The sequence below is a fragment of the Scyliorhinus torazame genome, chromosome 9, assembly GCF_047496885.1.
Source record: "Scyliorhinus torazame isolate Kashiwa2021f chromosome 9, sScyTor2.1, whole genome shotgun sequence".
NCBI classification, from domain to species: domain Eukaryota; kingdom Metazoa; phylum Chordata; class Chondrichthyes; order Carcharhiniformes; family Scyliorhinidae; genus Scyliorhinus; species Scyliorhinus torazame.
The window spans coordinates 76167603-76187486 of NC_092715.1; the positions used below are offsets into that span (position 1 = coordinate 76167603).

Below are 19884 nucleotides of genomic sequence, written 5' to 3' on the forward strand. Positions count from 1 at the left end.
CAGTGGTCAGCAAGGGAAAAATGGAATCCATATGGATAAAGATATGAGATAATAAAGGATTCCTCCGATTAATAGGTGTAATTTACAGACCATCTAATTGTGGGAGGGAAGTGAAGGAAGAAACATGCAGAGAAATGAGGGAATTTAGTAAAAACATAGAATAATAATCATGGGGGATTTTTGCCCACCCTGATATTAATTGGACAGAAGGGGTAGGCAAAAGGGATGGGGTGGGGGAGTTCCTATAGTGTGTGCTCATGAAGATGTGCTTTATGCCAAGTAATGTTTTAATCCACCGGCTGGAAATATGAATTAAACTTTTAAAAACATAGACTCAAGTGACTTGAACTCACAGCCAAGATAGCTACTTAATTTGCAATAGACACAGACCTGTCAAAATTCATCAAAGACAGTGACCCCATAGGAATGTGAATGAACTATATTTCCGATTCCATTAGCACAATGTCCAGATTCTCAACCAGGTGGAGACAAGCCATCAAGCCTAACCACATAAGCAATGGGACCCTGGCTAAGAGGGGGGTTTCCCAGGCCGGGCCTAATCAAGTTACCATGGAAATACACAATGATGTTTAAATAACTGGTCAGTGGGAAAGGGTGGTCACATGACAAACACATGTTTTTTTCAACGGAATGGATTACGAGAGGCCGAGAGAGATCCTTGCTCCTTTTTGCCCTCGACACCCAACTTGCAAGATTTGGGGCCCTGTCTTCAATTGCTTGATTCGCCCTCCAAGTCCAGCAGACAAAGATTTCAAAGAAAAACAGATAAATCATCCATCTGCAGTTGTAAACCATCTCGACGCTGAAAGCAGAAGATCACCAAGTGAAAGCAGCCACAGGATTCAGCCTGAGGCCAGCTTAGTCAGCAAACTATATGTGGTGAATGTATAATTACTGAGAATTCACCAGTGCACTGTGTTATGTTATTAGCCCTGTGGGCTCTACCTATGGGCCATTGTGTGGCTTCACCCACAGGGGATATGTTGGGGTATGTACGGGCTCCACCCATGGCTCCACCCCCTTTACAGGAAGTATTAGAGCTGCTGACCTGCGGGGCCACCTTCAGTGTTGTACTGGTCACAGGCAGGCTCAGTTCTAAGCTGATTAAAACCACGGTTTACTTCTCCACGTGTCTTCGAGTGAATTGATAGTTGCATCACTATAGAGTATGAATTGCTTCTAACTTTATGTATTCTAATATGGCCAACCTATCCATCTCCATTCTGTAATCTGTACTTGTGTGTGTGTGAAGTTTATGTTGTGTCTGTGTCTGCACTAAAGTTGGTGTGTATTTTATTATTTTACTTCGATTGGTTTAAGTATAATACAGCTAATCTCTTTCTATATTAAACTCAAGAAAACCTGTCACATTGTTTGATTTATGATCACTGTATGTAAAGAGTTAAGTACTCACTCAATTGGCAAATCTGTCATTTCCATACAAAAAAACTTGTTGCAGTCAAACAAGGAGAATGCAAAGAGGGGAGCCATTCAATCCCTCCTCACCTGATCGTATCAATGTATAGAGCTCCTGATGTGGGAAATAAAGGGTTAATATGGTTATGCGTTAAGCTTATGAAAGCTGTCTCTCTCATGTATTTTTCTACCATAACCTTTCACCTACACAGCTGCATGCTGGTTTTATATGTATTTTGCTAATTGTGTTTATTCAAATGGAACCAATATTGTGGAGGCCAAAGATGACAATGCAGATTTTGACCAAGCATGGGTGCAAACAATTGTGTTTGTACTTCCTGAAATTACTTTATAAATAACTTTCCATTACTGATGTTTTTTGAGAGACTTTGCTGAAGCATTTCCCTGCATGCTTATAATAAAATGATCTACTTCCAGTCTCTCGAGTTGTTTTTATCTGCGACTCCTTTCCAAACCAATATGTACAAAGAACAAAGAACAGTACAGCACAGGAACAGGCCCTTCGGTCCTCCAAGCCTGTACCGGCCATGATACCACCCTTGGCCAAACCCCTCAACACTTGCTAGTGCCGTATCCCTCTAAACCCATTCTATCCATGCATTTGTCGAGATCCCTTTTGAACACCGTAAATGCATCTGCTTCCGCAACCTCCCCTAACAACATGTTCAAGGCACTCACCAAGCATTCCGTATGCTTTCTTGACTACTTTGTCCATTTGTGTTGCCACTTTCAAAGATCTGTGTACCTGCACGCCCAGATCTCTCTGGCTTTCTATATTCGCAAGAGTTTTGCCATTTACGGTGGATTTCCCCTCTATGTTAGACCTACCAAAATGCATTACGTCACATTTGTCTGGATTAAATTCTATTTGCCATTTCTCTGCCCAAGTCTCCAATCTATCTATGTGCTGCTGTATCCTCTGACATCCTCAACACTATCTGCCACTTCACTAACCTTGGTGTCATCCGCGAACTTACTAATCAGACTGGCTACATTTTCTTTCAAATTGTTTATGTATACTACAAACAACAGAGGCCCATCGCTTCTCGGCCTTTTGGCTAAGATCTGGTATGTCTATCTTGTGGGGACCATGAATTGGATTCAATTTGAATTTGAATTGGTTTGTTGCTAATTTTTGGTTGGTTCTTAGTAAATGTTGCTCGTTGTGTCTTTACTTAATTTGCTCTGTTTTATAACCTTTGCTCTAGAGTCGCCAGGTATCTTTATGATACCACCACGAGGTTCAAGTTCAAGTGCTGATCAATAACTCAATACACCAGTTAGTACGTTTCAAATCAAAACACATTTATTATACACAGTCAATCACTACTCATGTATAAACCTCTACTTACTAGACTATCTCTAACACTAAAAGGTCTATACTTAGTTTTGGAACTGGCCCACCAGGTCAGGGGAACAGATGGCCTTTCGTCCGATTCTGAGTCTGCAGGCTTCAAAGCTGGTATAGACTGGTAGCTAGGAGCACCTTTCTCGTAGCGTGCGTTGACTGAAGACGTACTTGGTTGATGCAGCGGCTAGGCAGGTCACTGTCAAGGGTTGTTTCGAGCTGCTGAGAGACCCTGCCAAGAAGGACAAATTGAACTTGGGGACTCTACTTTATAGTCCCCAGGGGCTTCGCGCCGTTCGGAGCGGACCCCGTATCTGGTTCCAAGTGATTGGACTACGTTCCGATCACTTGGATCGATTTCTCCAATACTGGAGCCGTTCCCTGATTGCTGGGCAGTTCCTGAGTGTCTGTTGGCCTTCCTTTATCTTGGCTCCTGCTGGCGCCGAGGAGTCTTTCTTGGCCTTATTCACCTTAAATGTTTCCAATTGTTCCCGGGGATCGCTCACTAATATGCGGATGGTTGCTAGTTTCAGTGCTGTCTGGGTTTCTGCAAGTTCTAATACACAGGTAACTTTGCACCTCCTGTTTTTCCTGCGCTTGACTGAATTTCCCTGCATTCTTTGCGGATCTCCATTTTAAGTTGGGAAGTGGCCAACCCAGGTGGCTACATTCCATCCTTGTGATCCCTAACGCGAAGCGTGAAGGATCACATAACTACGTCGTCTTCACTCCCTGACCCAGCGAGCACCCTTCCATGGCCTCTACACTGACCATAACTATGCAAGAAAATGTTAACTGACAGTTCTAAGTGGCGCTATGTTACAACAGGAACATGAAGTACAACATATTACAAAAACGGTGCCTCTAACTATCTTCCATAAACTACACTCACTTAAACATCCAATCATACTAACTTCCTAATAATACAAAAATAATCGCAGCATTCACATTTCCCTCTGGCTTGGCGGTCAAGCACAGAGTTGTACAATCTTTCATTTGCGAATGAGACATGTTCTTTATTGACGCAAACGGATGTCCTTTACTGTAGGTCAAGGGTTCGGGGGCCTGGTGAAAACCGAATATAGGGGATCTCATCCTGTATACCGGGGTGCGTGAGCGGTGGGCTCTCCTTCACCATTTTCTCATGCGGATAGTCTGCACGGTGCTGCAGAATAGCACCATTGCTAAAAGGGATTCAATTACGTATGAAAGGTAGTACCATGTTATAAGCCAATAACACCATGATGGTGTTGTCACTGGGATCTGGGTGCTATAGGGAAGTGAATCATTGACGGCTGGGGGGTTTGGGGTCAGGGGGTTCGCGTTCGCACGTAACCGAATCACATTACAATGGTAACGAAAAACACGTATGTTGTCTTCATTGTTCTCTTCTCTTCCTTTTCGTCTCTTCTCTCTTCCTGGAGCTTCTGGAATTCTGTGGATCAAGCATAGTTTCTGCTACTATCTTGTACGTTAGCATGTCTGTCTTTTAGTGCCAATTTCCCTTTATAATTGGTCACCATGTGTGACTCCCTCATTTTTTTTCTTTAAACCGAAAATTTGGACTAGACATCTAAGAAAATACAGCCATACTGCGGGCCGTCTCGCAGCCTGTGTGATTTACCATCCCAGTGTTTGAGGATGTAAATAGCATAGGGAAGCATCTGAGCAGCTTCCAAACTCAATACGATAAGGCCTATCAGGACATGCAACAAGCAGTCCTGGTAAGAGAAGAGACAGAGAAACAGGTAGAGGCATTGCAAAGGCATTGCAGCGATCTAAAAGCAGCTTGAAGAGCACTCCATGCTGCCACCATGGAGACAGACAAAGCTCAGTGGAGCATGCAAAATGCCGGAAGCAGATTGCAGAACTGCAGTCTTTGCTTTCAGTGCAAAATGGGTTTCAAAGCACCTTTGGATCCCAATTAGATGAAGAAGACGGCCCTGATTGGCAAGAACTAAACGAAACAGTGCATAGATATGTACAGGGAACTCCATAGATATGTATGCGAAAGGAAAGCCCCAAAGGAGAAAAGCACCCCAACCCCCCACAGAGCAGATAGATCAGGCACCCATGAATCCAGTAACTACCCACCGCACAGTCACATCGGACGGAGACGCGGAATTCCTTTACACCACCCCCTTAACTGTGACCCAATTACGGGACGCGTGCGAAAAGATCACACCGTTCCTCCCCACCTCAGACCCCCACCACTACTTTGCTATAGTGAAGCAGCAGGCGACCATGTACGGCCTGGATGAGCATGAGCAAGTGAAGCTCACAGTTTTAAGCTTAGACCCTTCTGTTGTAGCAGCCCTTCCCGACCCACAGTATGTAGGAGGAGGCACCCTTGCAGAGATGCACACGGCGATCCTAGACGCGATCGGTTATAACAGAGGTGACCCAGTAGAAGGCCTGAATAAGTGCAGGCAGAAGAAAACAGAACAGACGCCTGTGGATCCATTTTACAGCTGGTTTCAGAAACAGGATTAGCGCAGTCGGCGACTTTGGTTTGACCCGACCACGATTGGCACAGACAAGCAGGTCAGGGCAGTTCTCCAGAAGCACAGGACAGCATTCGCGACCCACAAACACGACCGGATGACTGGTTCCGTTCAAATCACAGGACCTTACCCTAGACCCCAAACGCAATACAGATTTCCCCAAGAGGCAGAGGGAGAAATCGCAAAAGTTATCGACAGCTTATTAGAGCAGGGCGTACTCAGATCAGTAGCCTCCACTAATATTGCCCTGATTTGGCCAGTGAGAAAGCCCGATGGATCATGGCGACTGACCATCGATTACCAGGAACTCAACAAAGTCACCCCCGCAGCAGCCCCCACGGTAGCCACAAGTCCCGAGACCATGCTCAAACAGGGACTCAACTCACAATACCTTACGGTTTTGGACATCAGTAATGGATTCTGGTCCATTCAGTTGGCAAAAGCGTGCCAATACAAATTTGCCTTTACTTTTAAAAGTCAGCAATACACGTGGACATGCCTTCCACAAGGATTCCACAACACCCCTTCCATTTTCCACCGACAGCTGGCAAATGGTTTGTCCAAATTTTCTCGCCCCGAATGTCTGGTCCAGTATGTGGACGACCTATTACTGCAGACAGACACCAAGGCAGAGCACATCGAGCTTCTGGCCGAACTCCTGGAACTCCTACAACAGATTGGCTGCAAAGTAAACCCCAAAAAGGCCCAGATTTTGGAAAACAAAGTGATATATTTGGGTCCGATTATCACGCATGGTAAACGCGAGATCGAGCATAAAAGAATTGACTCGATTGCCAAATTGCCCCTTCCCCAGAATGTTTCAGCCCTCCGGTCGTTTTTAGGACTGGTTGGCTACTACCGAAACCCCATTGACGGTTTCGCCAGCAAGGCAGCACCCCTCTCAGACCTCCTAAAGAAAGGAGCCCCCTGGGAGTGGCTTCCGCAGCATACGGATGCTGTGGATGCTTTGAAAAGAGCCCTCATTGCAGCCCCCGCACTACATGTTCCAGACCCACTTCCCCCCTATGCTATAGAGATAGCTAGCACAGACCGCACCCTTTCGGCCGTGCTCCTCCAGGAACAGCACGAAGAATTAAGACCCGTGGCAAACGCCTCCAGACTTTTAGATCCTGTGGAGCAGGGATTTTCGGCCTGTGAAAGGCACCTGCTCGCAGTTTTCTGGTCAGTTCAGTATTTTTCCTACATAACCGGACTAAACCCCATCACAATCCTCACGGAACACACCCCCACCCAACTTTTACTGGACGGATGACTTAAAGACGGTACAGTTAGCCAAATTAGAGCAGCTAGATGGACTCTTCTTTTGCAGGGACGGGACATCACTGTTAAAAGGACCAAGACCCACACTTTCTTAGCCGATAACCTTCAGTACCCAGGCACCCCCCATGAATGTGAAATCATCTCAACGCACCACAGCACAGGCCCCTTTATTGCGAAAACACCCCCCAGAAAGATAGGTAGTTCACCCCAGAGCCCCCAGCCCACAGACACGTGCGCACCTTTAAGGATATATGTGGACGGTTCTTCCACAGTATTAGACGGGAAGCGCATTACAGGATGCGGCATTTATGTTGAGGGCGCACAGGGACGCGCCCTAGAAGAGATCTCGTTAAAACTACCAGGACACTTAGGCGCGCAGGCGACAGAACTAGCAGCCGTTGCGTACATTATAGATCACCCAGATTCCTTCCCCAGCCCAGCAGACATATACTCAGACAGCCTCTATGTCTGCAACAGCCTTACAGAATTCCTACCCCTGTGGAAAGCAAGAGGATTTGTTTCCGCAGATGGAAAACCCCTCCCTTCAGCCCCATTGCGCCGCCACATTTTAGAGAAAGCACAGGAAAGGACATTTGGAATTGTTAAAGTTCACAGTCACCACCGTTCCTCCCCCCCTGGAAATGTAAAGGCCGATGCACTGGCAAAAGGAGGTTCCAGGCATGGATATTTTTGGACACCCCCTGAAAGCGCGCCAGTGAATGCAGTTCAGGTCTCGCAGACTAATATCGAGGATTTAGTGCAGGCCCAGAAGCAGGGTAGCAATCTCAGGGAGATTTTAAAAGGACAATTTACGGCACCTTACGATAGATTTAAAAATGCACTGACCACACATGACGGTGTGGTGTTAAAAGACACCCTTTATGTGGTTCCTGAACAGGACAGGAATCAACTTATTTGTTTGTTCCATGACAGTCATGGACATCAGGGAATTGATCCCACTACAGCCCACCTCAGGCAGCTCTGTTGGTGGCCGAGTTTAAAAGAAGAACTAACGCACTACGTTGAGAATTGCCTTATCTGTGCCCAGAACAATCCGGACAGATATGCAAAGAAGGCTCAACTTAGTCACACCCGCTCCATTAACGGCCCCTGGATTTTATAGGACCATTGCCCGCTTGCAGGAATGGTTACAAATACGTATTAGTCATCATAGACACTTTTACGAAATGGGTAGAGGTGTTCCCATCCAGAACTAACACGGCAAAGACCACAGCCAAGATCTTAACCCACCACATCTTTACGAGATGGGGACTTCCCCGCAGCATTGAATCCAACCAAGGTTCCCATTTTACGGGACGTGTCATGAAGAACGTCCTCACGATATTTGGCATTACCCAAAAATTCCAAATCGCATACCACCCCCAGTCAAGTGGTATCGTGGAGCGCATGAATCAGACCCTAAAATTAACCCTTAGAAAAATGGTCCAACAAAACAACACCACTTGGGATTCAGTCCTCCCTTTTGCGCTGATGTTTTTGAGAAATACTGTCTCAACTTCCACAGGCTACACCCCACACAGTCTCATGACCGGACGCCCCATGAAAGGCACAGAATTTTTATTAGGATTGGACTTGACCAGCCCCGAAGGTACGGCCCTCACATACGAGAACGCAGTCAAACAATTAGTGGAGAATGTGAAAATGGCTCAGCTAGCAGCCGCAGTAAGATTAGGCATAAGGAAGAAACAGAGCAAGGCCTGTTTCGACAAGACAGTGCATGCGACTGAGTTTGAGGTAGGACAGCCAGTCATGCTCTCCATTTACAACACCAGCACATTCCTCTCACCTAAATATTCGGGTCCGTACTCCATTGCGGACAAAGTAAGCCCCTCCGTGTATAAAATTAGATACCCCAACGGAAAGACTGCGTGGTTCCATATTAACCAGCTTAAGGCATATGGCCCACAGTCCAACCACGCACACCACGTCACGCTCGAAGCAGCAGACCACACCCCGCCCACAGCCAACGTATCCCTACCCTCCCCCAACACGCCCACCACATCCACTGACTCGCCCTCGACTCCACCCCCGACCTCTATACTCCGCCCCAGAACGCCCACAGACAGCAGCGACAGCGACTGTGACTCAGACAATAGCCACAGCACACCTCCCTACTATCCCCATGCAGCAGGCCCCACACCCAGTGAATCTGACCACGATTAGAGTGATCCCTTCCTCATCACATTCCTCAACAAACCCCACCAAAGACCACTGCCCAACGATGACGATTCCGTCCCCACAGAACTAGATACCACCTTTTGGCACCGCGATAATTCATTCAAGCTCGTCCGGAACGACGAGATGGACCCCAAATCGCACCATGCAGCCCTATCAGCCCTTATACATTCGAGAGTATGGCATCCGGGAGAAGATGACGACTTTGAGTCTGACTCCCAAAACGAGAACCCCTTTGCGACCCTGTTCGCAACTGATAACTGAGGTGTCCAGATGATGTTTTAAAAAGGAACCGCTTGGGAGAAACGGTGTCCTTTCTGATGGAACCTGCAGCATGTTTAATGTTGTTTGTTAGTGTTATTGTTAAATGTTGTTTGTGCACTCAGAAGTTCCACGGCCACACGCCATATTTTTCGGCAGAAACCTGTGAAAACTTGCCAGCACGCTCATCGGCAGAAACCGCTGAGAGCATGCCAGCCCCCGTTCATAACTGCTCTTCTGGTTCGAAGGTAGAACCTTTACAGCAACCCCCCACGATGACTACATTTTTGCCCGTTCTTGTCGGTTGCTCAGGCAGTGGAGAAACGGCATTGGTCTCCGCCCTGCCTGAGGACCCCCCACTCTGGTCAGCTACACTCGGGTAGAGCACACCGGCATTGGTCGCCGTCCTACCCGGGGATTCCATCCAATTCTTACCCGTCGTGGCCCATACGCACCTCATTTCGGCACTCTTGGTTCAAAAAGTTTTGTTTTGTTTTCCGGCAACCCTTAGGTTGGCATCCCTATGCTATTTACATCCTCAAACATTTGGATGGTAAATCGCACAGCCTGCGAGATGGCTCGCACTGGTTCAGCATTTTTAAGTGTGTTTTGTCCTGAATATTCGGTTTTTAAAAAAAATGAGGGAGTCACACATGGTGACAAATTGTAAAGGGAGAATTGGCACTAAAGGGCAGACATACTAACGCATGAGATATTAACCAAGATGGTAACAGACACTATGCTTGATCCATAGATCCCCAGAAGCTTCAGCAAGAGAGACGAAACGGAAAGGAAGAGAAGAGAAGAGAAAGAAGAAGAACAATGAGGACGTTCTCCGTGTTGATCACCACCATTATAATGTGTATTCGGTTGCGCGCGAATGCGAACCCCCTGACCCCAACTCCCCCCGGCCGTTAATGATTCACTTCCCCATAGCACCCAGAGCCCAGTAACAGACAACACCACACCATCATGGTGTGATAAGCTCATAACATAGTACTCCCTTTCCTACGTAGTCGAATCCCAATTAGTGTTGGCGATACTCTGCAGCATCGTGCAGACTATCTGCATGAGGAAATGGCGAAGGAGAGCCTACCGCGTAGCACCCCGGTATACAGAATGAGATCTCCTATTTTCGTTTTCACCAAGCCCCCGATCCCCTTAATCTACAATAAAGACCATTTGTGTTGCATCTTTTGTCAATAAAGAAATGGAAATATTGTACACCCCCGTGCTTGACTGCCAAGCCAGGAAAAATGTAAATGCTGCTTTTATTTTGTATTGTTTAGGAAGTTAATATGACTGAACGTTTAGTGATTGTAGGTTATTGAGGACAGTTAGAGGTACCTTTAAAAACATTTTTTGTAATGCATGTCCCTGTTTTGACACAGCGCCGCTTAGAATGTTAGTTAAAAATTTTCATTGCATAGTTATGGTCAGTGTAGAGGCCATGGAAGAGCGCTCGCCGGGTCATGGGAATGAAGACAACGCAGTAATGTGATCCTTCACGCTTCGCATTTGGGATCACAAGGAGGGTGTGTAGCCACCTTTGGACTAGGCATCTAAGAAAATACTGCCGTACTGCGAGCCGTCTCGCAGCCTGTGTGATTTACCATCCCAGTGTTTGAGGATGTAAATAGCATAGGGAAGCATCTGAGCAGCTTCTAAACTCAATACGATAAGGCCTATCAGGACACGCAACAAGCAGTCCTGGTAAGAGAAGAGACAGAGAAACAGGTAGAGGCATTGCAAAGGCATTGCAGCGATCTAAAAGCAGCTTGAAGAGCACTCCATGCTGCCACCACGGAGCACAGACAAAGCTCAGTGGAGCATGCAAAATGCCGGAAGCAGATTGCAGAACTGCAGTCTTTGCTTTCAGTGCAAAATGGGTTTCAAAGCACCTTTGGATCCCAATTAGATGAAGAAGACGGCCCTGATTGGCAAGAACTAAACGAAACAGTGCATAGATATGTACAGGGAACCCCATAGATATGTATGCGCAAGGAAAGCCCCAAAGGAGAAAAGCACCCCAACCCCACACAGAGCAGATAGATCAGGCACCCATGAATCCAGTAACTACCCACCGCACAGTCACATAGGACGGAGACGCGGAATTCCTTTACACCACCCCCTTAACAGTGACCCAATTACGGGACGCGTGCGAAAAGATCACACCGTTCCTCCCCACCTCAGACCCCCACCACTTCTTTGCTATAGTGAAGCAGCAGGCGACCATGTACGGCCTGGATGAGCGTGAGCAAGTGAAGCTCACAGTTTTAAGCTTAGACCCTTCTGCTGTAGCAGCCCTTCCCGACCCACAGTATGTAGGAGGAGGCACCCTTGCAGAGATGCACACGGCGATCCTAGACGCGATCGGTTATAACAGAGGTGACCCAGTAGAAGGCCTGAATAAGTGCAGGCAGAAGAAAGGCCATTTGTTCCCCCGACCTGGTGGGCCAATTCCGAAGCTAAGTATAGGCCTTTTAGTGATAGAGAATAGTCTAGAAAGTAGAGTTTATGCATGAGTAGTGATTTACTGTGTCTAATAAATGTGTTTTGATTTGAATCTTACTAATTGGTGTGTTGAGTTATTGATCATTACTTGAACTTGAACCTCGTGGCGGTATCATAAAAATACCTGGCAACTCTAGTGCAAAGGTTAAACTACGTTCCAATCACTTGGATCAATTTCTCCAATACTGGAGCCGTTCCCTGATCGCTGGGCGGTTCCTGAGTGTCCGTTGGCTTTCCTTTGTCTTGGCTCCTGCTGGCGCCGAGGAGTCTGGCTTGGCCTTATTCACCTTAAATGTTTCCAATTGTTCCTGAGGATCGCTCATTAATATGCAGATGGTCGCTAGTTTCAGTGCTGTCTGGGTTTCTGCAAGTTCTAATACACAGGAAACTTTGCACCTGCTGTTTTTCCTGGCCTGACTAAATTTCCCTGCATTCTTTGCGGATCTCCATTTTAAGTCAGGAAGTGGCCAACCCAGGTGGCTACAGGTTTTTGGAGCAGGCAAGGAGCTGGATTAGGGGTTCGCCCCTGTCCACACTCTGAGGCCTGGCTTTGTAACTCAGATAAAGTAATTTTTAAAAAATGCCAGAGGCCCCAGTACAGATCCCTGTGGAACACCGCTAGTCACAACCTTCCATTCAGAAAAACGCCCTTCTACTGCTACCCTTTGCCTCCTGTGACCGAGCCAGTTCTGTATTCACCTTACCATCTCACCTCTGATCCCGTGTGACTTCACCTTTTGTACCAGTCTGCCATGAGGCGCCTTGTCAAAGACTTTACTGAAGTGCATGTAAACAACATCCACTGCCCTCCCCTCATCAATCATCTTTGTCACCTCCTCAAAAAAGGCAGGTTAGCGAGGCACGACCTCCCCTTTACAAAACCGTACTGTCTATTGCTAATGAGTCCGTTTCCAAATGGGTATAAATCCTGTCCCTGAGAATTCTCATCAATAATTTACCTACTACTGATGTGAGGCTCACCGGCCTATAGTTCCCTGGATTATCCTTATGACCTTTCTATGGGCAGCACGCTAGCATAGTGGTTAGCACTATGACTTCACAGTGCCAGGGTCCCAGGTTCGATTCCCGGCTTGGGTCTCTGTCTGTACGGAGTCTGCACGTTCTCCCTGTGTCTGCATGGGTTTCCTCCAGGTTTACCAGTTTCTTCCCACAAGTCCCAAAAGACATGCTATTAAGTAATTTGGACATTCTGAATTCTCCCTCTGTGTACCCGAACACGTGCCGGAATGTGGCGACAAGGGGATTTTCGCAGTAACTTCATTGCGGTATTAATGTAAACCTACTTCTGACAATAAAGATTATTAAAATTAAAATTAAACAGCGGTCCCACATTAGCTTTTCTCCAGTCCTCTAGGATCTCATCTGTAGCCAATGAGGATACAAAGATGTCAGTCAAGGACCCATCAATTTCCTCCCTTGCTTCTCACAGCATTCTGGGGTAAATCCCATCCAGCTCAGGAGACTTATCTACCTTAATGTATTTTAAAATACCCAATACCTCCTCCTTTTTGATGTCAACGTGATCCACACTGTCCACACATGCTACCCAAGAATCATCTTCCACAAAGTCCTTTTCTTTGGTGAACAATGATGCAAATTACTCATTTAGTACCTCACCCATTTCCTCTGGTTCAACACATAGATTCCCCATTGTCCTTAAGTGGTCCAGTCCTTTCCCTGGTCACCCTCTTGCTTTTTACATATGAATAAAACGTTTTGGGATTCATCTTAATCCTATTTGCCAAGGACTTTTCATGAACCTTCCTAGCCCTCATAATTTCCCACTTAAGTACCTTCCTACTTGCTATAGACTCCTCAAGAGTTTTGACTGTCCCGACCCTTCTAGACCATACAAAAGCCTCCTTTTTCTTTTTGACAGGACAGGGACTCCGACCCCTGCAAATTAAACACTTTCTCCGCAAGAAGATGACGAGGTACCCTAGAGCCCCAAGAGACACTCTACTGGAGGAGCTAATAAACATGGGCAGTTTACCAACTGGCCAACCTTCGGGACCCACGCCAGTTGACCTTCGCAGCCCACGCCAGTTGACCTTCGCGACCCAGATCAGCCGACCTTCGCGACCCATGCCGCCAAACTTCGGAACCCATCATTTTCGCTTACCTTTAATGCGACAGGTGAGCCTGCTTGGTCCTCATGATCTCACTTGCTTTGTCATCCAATGTTACATTTCTGTATGGGTCCATCAGAGGTCCTGGAGCTCACACCACCACTGCTTTGTCCTGTTGTGCACTCTCCTGAACAGCTCACACCACCACTGCTTTGTCCTGTTGTGGACTCTCCTGAACAGCTCACACCACCACTGCTTTGTCCTGTTGTGGATTCTCTGGAGCCACTCTCTGCAGCAGGTTTAGTTGTGAGATCCTGGCCTGTTTGTGTCTCTTACCCTCTCTTTCTTAATACAAAATGATCCATTTTAAATTTTACCCTCCTGTTGTTTGTTTGCTGCTGACAAAATGGAGGAATCACAATCACATCCAGAGCACGTGATGTCAGTGTTCGGGGCATGTGACCTGCTCTCTGCCACTTCAGGCAAGAACACTGCACTGAATTTCAAAAAAAATCTTCTCCTGGGTCAGCGGCTGACGTCAGGAGGAGGCAGTGTTTCTCGCTGGACCCTGGGCCTATGCATTGATGAGCAAGCATGCATTCGCAGCGTGCCCGCATTCTGAAAGGCGGCTGCTGCGGCCATTCTGCATTAATTCCCACGATTGGGAACGCCGTTGGATGGCTCCGCGACCCTCCCGCCACCCGCCCGCAACCCACCCACGGGTTGCAACCCCAATTTTGGAAATGACTGTGTTAAACTGTTTACTATAATAATTGGAAAATGCCAATAAAAATATTTTTAAAAATTGTTTCTTTACAATGCATTTGCCAACATCAAAAACCATTTGCCATGTCTCAAACTATCCACATAATTAATTCCAATCTCTCCAAAGATAGTCAATCTACCTTTTGCTTGTAAATTGCCTACTAATGATTGAATGCTTATGCAACGTTACTTTCTGAGCTACAGGGATCTCGGATATATCACAATATAGCTGCTACCACAAATGGCTTTACATTACAGATTCCGAGATAAGTATCATGTTATTACTCTTGAATAACCTGTTTATGCAGAAGTATTGCACAATTAACCATCGCAATCTTGTTTTAACAGTTATACTTTGATCACTCATTGAGCAGATTAACATCTGAACAACAGCATCTGCCATGAACTCAATCATATTTTCCCCCTACAACAGGGCATGCACTTTCTTGGTCTCGCTGAGGCACAGCTGGCTGTCGCGCAGGCAAGATGATAATCTGTAGCTCTAGATCTGGGAACCCAAAGGGTCACTCGTCATTGTATTTTCTGTCCTTACTGTGAGGAGATTCCTGGGGTGAATTGAACACTCTCCACTGCAGTTTAGCTGAGATTGGAAATACAACACTGCAGGGAGTTTGGAAGTGTTCCCGCCCATTCTAGATTCCCCAGCAACTACATAAGAGCGCGTGAGTAGACAGAGGTACTAACACGGAAACCCAATACAGTTAACAACCATTAGGTCCTGTTTCTTGCTGTTTATAAAGTGAGATATTTTTTACTCTGTGCACTTGTCACTGCACTCCCAATCCTCAGGAAAGTTCAAATACTTCTACTTGTTAACAATCAAAGCTGATTGGCTACTAAGGTTTTAGTTAACATTTTTAGATAACGCTGTGTATGTTTTTACCTTTAAAGAAAGGGTTATCCTCGTAATACTTCTTTTTGTATTCAGTTACCAACTCAAACAGTTTCAAGATAGTTTCATCGTGAGAAAAGCACCTCCACGTCCCGTTTACATGCTCGTCAATTGAAAACGTTCCCAAATTCCCGTCATCTGCAACAACCTGAAGTTTATCCTTTCGCAAGGGAACGAGTACATCCAGCTCATCGACAGCCTCTGCTTTGGTTCCATCTGCAATGCTCCCAACCTGGATAAAGTCATTCGCAAACAAGTCGTCCTTGCTGTGAATAAATTCAAGAAGATTCTTTAGCATCAAATGCAAAGTGATTTTCTTAATCGCTTGGACTGACTCCTTTTTAACGTAATTTGTATAATATTTCTGCAGAGGCTCCTCGAGTAAATCGCTCATTGCAGGTATTTGTAATTCCATTCTAACTGGACTATTTTGCAGAATTCTGAAGCATAATTGGCTGCAGTTTTGTTTGTTTTGAACTTCTTGGACCCCAGCAGAAAGCTGTTCGAAGGAAATGTTTGAACTTCCTGTCTGCCGATGAAGTATTTTGCAGTCTGTTGCTGCACAGTTGTTGCATTGCTCAATCAGGCCATAATAAAGCAGCCAATCAGATAGTCACTCAGAAATCCGATAAATAATTCAGGAGAAAGCTGTTTACCTAAAAAGGCGATAAGAAAGTGAAACTTGCTACCATACCACAAGTAGTTGAGGCGTTTTAAGGAAAAGCTAGATAAACAGATGAGGAAGAAATTAATAAAAGAACAAGTTGATAGTGTTAGATGACGAGGATGGAGGCGCCTGCAGAACACAGATTCCAGCATTGGCCAGTGTAGTGGAATGGCCTGTTTATGTGCTGTAGATTCTCTGTGACTCTAAACATTGTTGATTAACTATTGATTCGACAAACTACAGTGGGAAAATGCAGAGTAAAATTTGATATGTCCAGCGCAATGAATCTGAATCAATACTCATAGCTAAAGGACACAAGAGTATTTTAGCAGTAAGTTTATCAAACGACCATTAGTGGGCGTCACTTGATGTGAGCATAGGAGCAGCTACGTTTTGGCGAGCTCTGGCTCTACTTGTCTTTTAATCCTTTATTTCATCCTAATGCACGATCAATGACCACTAAAGCGAGGTTGTAGTCCAACTGAAGGCTTTAATAAGCTAGATGTTTCCCCCAGCATCTCAGGTACAGAATGAAGGCTACTGGGGCGGCACGGGCTCTTATACCCCGCCTAGCAGGGCGGAGCTACCATACAGCTTGACCAATAGGAAGCATACAATTTCTACCAATGGTGTTCCAGCATTACCAGGTACCGTAATACCTCTACTACCACTTTCACCCCCTGTTAAAAAAGAGTCCAGCGGGGGGGGTGGCCTGATACTACAAACATGGCAACGTGGTAGAATTAGTTATGGAGGTACTGTAATACCTCCGTACAGCATTTTGTAACTATTTACAATTCTAGTAACTATTTACAATCTATGATTTAAATTTACAATTTAAAATGAAGCAATCAGTCATTCGGGGGCCCTGGTCGTCCTCTGTGATCGTCGGAACTTCGGTGGTGACTCCGGTGGAGGCTCGGGCATCTGTGACTCCGGGAGCGTGGCCTCGATCTCTGTGGCAGCTTCGACAGTTGACCTGGGAAGGAAGCGCCTGTGGTGTGCATCGGTGGGTGGGGAGCCTAGACGGGGCTGGCGGAAGGACCGATCCTCCTGTAAGGTGCCCTGGTGGAGGGGAGGGTGGGACTGGTGGCTGGGGTGTGCGTGGGGCTCCGGCGGGCGCCAGGTCTCGTAGGAAGACCGTATCTTGTTGGCCGTCGGGGTACGCCACGTAGGCATACTGGGGGTTACCGTGGAGAAGATGGACCCTCTCGACCAACGGGTTTGACTTGTGTGCCCGCACATGTTTTCGGAGTAGGATGGGTCCGAGAGCAGCCAGCCAGGTCGGGAGCGAGGTCCCAGAGGAGGACTTCCTGGGGAAGACAAGGAGATGTTCGTGAGGTGCCTGGTTGGTTGTGGTACAAAGCAGTGACCGGTTAGAGTGGAGGGCATCCGGGAGGACTGCCTGCCAGCGGGAAACTGGGAGATTCCTGGATCGTAGGGCCAGTAGGACGGTCTTCCAGATCGTTCCATTCTCCCTCTCTACCTGTCAGTTACCCCGGGGGTTGTAACTGGTCGTCCTGGTCGAGGCAATGCCCTTGCTGAGCAGGAATTGAAGCAGTTCGTCACTCATAAAGGAGGACCCCTATCACTATGTATGTAGACGGGGAACCTGAACAGTGCAAAGATGCTATGGAGGGCCTTGATGACGGTGGTTGCGGTCATGTCGGGGCAGGGGCTGGCGAATGGGAACCGGGAGTACTCCTCAATCACGTTCGGGAAGTACGTGTTGCGGTCGGTGGAGGGGAGGGGGCCACTGAAGTCCATGCGGATGCGTCCAAAGGGACGGGAAGCCTTTATCAGGTGCGCTTTCTCTGGCCGGTAGAAGTGCGATTTGCACTCCGCGCAGATTTGGCAGTCCCTAGTGGCTATCCTGACCTCCTCGATGGAGTAGGGCAGGTTGCGGGTCTTGATAAAGTGGAAAAAGCGAGTGACCCCCGGGTGGCAGAGGTCCTCGTGGAGGGCTCGGAGGCGGTCCACTTGTGCGGTGGCACATGTGCCGTGGGACAGGGCATCAGGAGGCTCGTTTAGCTTCCCGAGACAATACAAGATCTCGTAGTTGTAGGTGGAGAGTTCTATCCTCCACCGCAAGATCTTATTGTTTTTTATCTTGCCCCGCTGTGCATTATCGAACATGAAAGCAACCGACCGTTGGTCAGTGAGGAGAGTGTATCTCCTGTCAGCCAGGTAATGCCTCCAATGTCGCACAGCTTCTACTATGGCCTGGGCCTCCTTTTCGACTGAGGAGTGGCGGATTTCGGAAGCATGGAGGGTACGTGAGAAGAAGGCCACGGGCCTGCCCGCTTGGTTGAGGGTGGCCGCCAGAGCTATGTCAGACACGTCGCTCTCGACCTGGAAGGGGAGGGACTCATCGATGGCATGCATCGTGGCCTTTGCAATGTCCGTTTTGATGCGGCTGAAGGCCTGACGGGCCTCTATCGACAGGGAAAAAGCTGTGGATTGGATCAGGGGACGTGCCTTGTTCGCATAGTTGGGGACCCACTGGGCATAGTAAGAGAAAAACCCTAGGCAGCGCTTCAGGGCCTTGGAGCAGTGGGGGAGGGGAAACTCCATAAGGGGGCGCATGCGCTCAGTGTCGGGCCTACAACTCCATTACACACTGCGTAGCCGAGGATGGCTAGGCGGTCGGTGCTAAACACGCATTTATCCTTGTTGTATGTAAGGTTAAGGATCTTTGCGGTCTGGAGGAATTTTCGGAGGTTGGTGTCGTGGTCCTGCTGGTCGTGGCCGCAGATGGTGACATTATCGAGATACGGGAATGTTGCCCGTAAACTGTACCGGTCAACCATTTAGTCCATCTCGCGCTGGAAGACCGAGACCCCGTTGGTGACACCGAAGGGAACCCTTAAGAAGTGATAGAGCCGCCCATCTGCCTCGAAGGCAGTGTATTTTTAAACTCCCTTCCCTGGACTGTGAGGTTTGCTACACAAAACCCCTTTATCTCTACTGAGTGGGAACTGGAGGCCAGGGAGATATTTTGATTAACGGGGTGGACAAGGAGAGAACAGCGCCTTACCGTGTCGGGGTGTATGAAGCTCTCCGTGCTCCCAGAGTCGTTTAAGCAGGATGTCTCGTGCCCGTTGATAAATACAGTCGTTGTAGCAGTTGAGAGTGTTCGAGGCCGGGACTGATCCAGAGTCACCGAGGCTAATCGCAGCAGTTGAGTGTTCTCTTCGGGCAGTGTGTGGTCAGCCGAGCTGGGGTCCTGGGGGTCCATCCAAGATAGCGGCTCCCATTGGTCGCACATGGCTGTGGGTGCACAAAATGGCAGCGCCCATCCATCTAACGTGGCGTCCGCGGGACAAGATGGCGACGCCCACTGGCCGCACGGGTGCTGTGGAGAGGTTTGTGGTGGCGGTCTGCATTCGCCGCTGGAGACCGCGGCAACCGCACGGGCCTGGCATACCACCACGAAATGGCCCTTTTTACCGCATCCCTTGCAGTATATAGACTTTTCTATGTGTACTAAGGGATTTGTTTTCCCTTAGATGCACGGGCCGGGAAGCGCTGGCGGGGGTGCTTGGCCTGCCCGCAAAAGTAGCAGCAGGGCCCCCCGGGGTTGCCAGGCCGCTTTGCAGCACAAGCTTGTGGGGAGATGGGGGATGTATCGGGGTCGGCTTTGGAGGGGTTCCACACTGCCCAGGGGGCTGCTGTGCGGTCGGGAACGTAATTGTGGGTGTTTCGGGAGGCCACATCTAGGGAGCCTGCAAGGGCCCGTGCCTCCTTGGGACCTAGAGTGTCTTTCCCCAGCAATCACTGGTGGATTTGGGAGGACAGCATACCTGCCACGAAAGCGTCCCGGACCAAGAGTTCAGTCTGTTCGCTCGCCGAAACTTGCGGGCAGCTGCAGTTTCTCCCCAACACCA

At 47.8% G+C, this 19884-nt stretch overlaps 1 protein-coding gene across 1 annotated transcript in view; it reads right to left on the reverse strand.

Annotated features, from left to right (window-relative positions):
• LOC140429333 (cyclic GMP-AMP synthase-like) overlaps nt 1–15877 on the reverse strand; it is a 38209-nt gene extending 22332 nt beyond the window's left edge. Inside the window, exon 1 of the mRNA XM_072516183.1 lies at nt 15322–15877. Within this exon, the coding sequence (XP_072372284.1) occupies nt 15322–15745 (424 nt within the window). The 5' untranslated portion in view covers nt 15746–15877. The remainder of the gene's footprint in view (nt 1–15321) is intronic.
• Nucleotides 15878–19884: the final 4007 nt, after the last annotated feature.